Here is a 3,263-nt window from a genome sequence, read left to right as displayed (position 1 = left end):
CAATTCTGCAATAGTGACCCCTCTCAGCTCAAAAGCACAAGAGAAAGAAGGAAAAAGTGGAAGCATAGCTGTGGGGGCCTCTCCTCCAGGTTTTATTTCCTTTTCACAATCTGCTTCCTTCTGTTTATGTTCAAAAGTTTTTAGGTAAATACATTTTGTGTTTTGTCTAGTGGTTTTTTTTTTTAAGTTTTATTTATTTTAGAAACCTCTAGACCCAACATGGGGCTTAAAGTCTCAATCCTGAGACCAAGACTTGCATGCTCTTCTGACTGAGCCAGCCAGGCGTCCCTCCAGAGTTTTTAATTGTAGTCTCTGGGGAAGATAGAATATAGTGAACTGAATCTAACTTGGCCCAAACCAAAGTTTTCAGAATACAGTAAAAAATTTTTATTTTCTTTATCTTTTGATGTAGAAATGCCCTTACAGGGGCGCCTGGGTGGCGCAGTCGGTTAAGCGTCCGACTTCAGCCAGGTCACGATCTCGCGGCCCGTGAGTTCGAGCCCCGCGTCAGGCTCTGGGCTGATGGCTCGGAGCCTGGAGCCTGTTTCCGATTCTGTGTCTCCCTCTCTCTCTGCCCCTCCCCCGTTCATGCTCTGTCTCTCTCTGTCCCAAAAATAAATAAAAAACGTTGAAAAAAAAATTAAAAAAAAAAAAAAAAAAAAAAGAAATGCCCTTACATAAGGTTTACTGTTGATTGTTAAAACATGAAACCTACACATCCATCCATTGGAGAGATTCTCAGTTTTACATCAGTGTTCACACTTTGGACACCTATGTTCTATTGGGAGTCCAACATCTGACGAAGATGGGGAATGCTTCAGTGGTGACCAAGTTCATCCTGCTGGGCATCCCACACACGGAGGATCTGGAGACTACGCTCTTTGTCCTGTTTTTGGGCTGCTACGTCTTCACTCTTATGGGGAACCTGCTCATCCTACTGGCGATTGTCTCCTCCACTCGGCTTCACACCCCCATGTACTTCTTCCTGTGTCAACTCTCTGTGTGTGACATATTTTTCCCTTCTGTGAGCTCCCCCAAGATGCTCTTCTACCTCTCGGGGAACAGCCGGGCCATCTCCTATGCGGGCTGCGTGTCCCAGCTCTTCTTCTACCACTTCCTGGGCTGTACCGAGTGCTTCCTGTACACGGTGATGGCCTATGACCGCTTTGTCGCCATTTGTTACCCTCTCCGCTACACGGTAATCATGAGCCACAGGGTGTGTGCCATCCTGGCCGTGGGGACCTCTTTTTTTGGCTGCATTCAGGCCACCTTCCTAACCACCCTCACCTTCCAGTTGCCTTACTGTGGCCCTAATGAGGTGGACTATTATTTCTGTGATATCCCGGTGATGCTGAAGCTGGCTTGTGCTGACACCTCAGCCCTGGAGATGGTGGGGTTCGTCAGCGTGGGCCTCATGCCCGTCAGCTGCTTCCTTCTCATCCTCACCTCCTACAGCCGCATTGTCTGCTCCATCCTGCAGATCCGCTCTACTGAAGGCAGACGCCGTGTCTTCTCCACCTGCAGTGCCCACCTTACTGCCATCCTCCTCTCCTTTATGCCAGTGGTCCTCATCTACCTGCAGCCCACCCCTAATCCCTGGCTCAATGCAACTGTTCAGGTCCTGAATAACTTGGTCACCCCTATGCTGAACCCCTTGATTTACAGCTTGAGAAATAAAGAAGTAAAATATTCTCTGAGGAAGGTACTACAGCAGGTAGCCTTCCTTCCTGAGCAATGATAGAGATTAGTGACTACACTTCAATAGCACCACATTGCTAGGACACAGATGTTATCAATGGCCCTTGGATAGATAAAGAAGCTAAGGTTTGGAGCACGTGGGTGGCTGTCGCTGAAGTGTTCGGCTCTTGGATTTCAGCTCAGGTCATGATCTCGTGGTTTGTGGGTTCGAGCCCTGCATCAAGCTCTGCACTGACGGTGAGAGAACTGCTTGGGATTCTCTCTCTCTCTCTCTCTCTCTCTCTCTCTCTCTTTCTCTCTCTCTCTTTCTGTCTCCGCCCTCCCTCAAAAATAAACATTAAAACAATTTTTTTTAAAGAAGCTAAGGTTTGAAGTCATAAAGTGGATTGTTCAAAGCCACATAACCAATAAATTATGCTGCCTACAAAGGATTATCTCTTCCCATTTTGCAAGAAAGCCTAGTTCTGCTGTTCCTCATTCTGTTTTCTTTTCCTATTTTCCTCCTCCCACATCCTCTCCTTCTTTTCCCTTTTCCCTTACTCTAGCACTCCCTCATCTTGGCATGATTATCCAATTATTCTCTCAAATGCCTGCATCAGATACGCTGCCATTTGATGGTCTAGGAGTTTTTGAAATAGTTGGGGGGGGGGGGTTCAACCACATTGCTCCAGGTGACATTCTGTGACTTCTGGAATGTAAAGATGCTGTGTCAAGGAAAAAGGCTTCTCTGGATGAGACCTGAGGCAGGCTTGTTATGGGTGAATCAGAGATCACCTACAAAGCCTGTCAGTCTTGGATCTAGAAACAGTCCATTGGCTGGGAGGTGGGGCAGTGGATGAGAGGCTAGAGAACGTGAAGAAGCTAGACAGGGAGAATCTGTGAAAGGGTGACTAATCCTGTTGTTTTCAGTATCAGAAATTTGAGTTGGTCTTTGAAATCTGCAGCACAGCCAGGGGTCAATGCAAAAAGTCCAAGCTGCTACTGCTGTCTGCTTTTGGATTCTCTGCTTACCAAAAGGCTGTGACTTTAGCTCTCTTTGCTAACGTTCTTTTGTTCTTTTACCTACTGAGCTTAGCCTGTGAAATGTGCCTTTCTAATACAAACAATAATTTGAAGAAAGGAAAGAAAATGATTGGAAGAGAAGGGGATGATGGGAAGGGAAGGAGAGGAGGGAAGAGAGGGGATGATAGGAAGGAAATGGTGTAATGGCAATGGAAGACGGTGATGGGAAAGAAGGGGGTGATGGGATGAGAAGGGGGTGATGGGAAGGAAGGGGGAGATGGGATGAGAGGGGAGATTGGGAGGGAAGGGGGCAGAGGCAAAGGCAAGTCTCTCCTCTTGCTTCTTTCTGGCATCAGAGTGCAGTCAGGGAATCTGCCAGACTGAACCAGTGTTTGGGGCCTCATGTGAGAGTGATAAGATGATTCATGTTTTTGAAAGGGAGAACATTTTTCCTACTCACATGTCTTAAGCTCTGTGCCTTTTATTCTTTCTATCACATGTGCTCCTTCCAGAGTCTTCAGCTGGTCAAATTCATTCTTATCATCAAACATTTAGTTAAAATA

The 3,263-nt window shown here is 46.6% G+C and overlaps 1 protein-coding gene across 1 annotated transcript; it reads left to right on the top strand.

Moving 5' to 3' along the window:
* The first annotated feature begins 805 nt into the window (after positions 1-805).
* LOC112865809 (olfactory receptor 10D1B-like) lies at positions 806-1,738 on the top strand. The gene has a single exon (XM_086676379.1). It carries the CDS (start codon positions 806-808, stop codon positions 1,736-1,738), a length of 933 nt encoding a protein of 310 aa, XP_086532505.1.
* Positions 1,739-3,263: the final 1,525 nt, after the last annotated feature.

This window comes from Puma concolor, chromosome D1, assembly GCF_028749965.1.
Source record: "Puma concolor isolate L17-30 chromosome D1, mPumCon1.1.hap2, whole genome shotgun sequence".
Lineage (NCBI taxonomy): Eukaryota > Metazoa > Chordata > Mammalia > Carnivora > Felidae > Puma > Puma concolor.
This window is presented reverse-complemented; position numbering and strand designations above follow the sequence as displayed.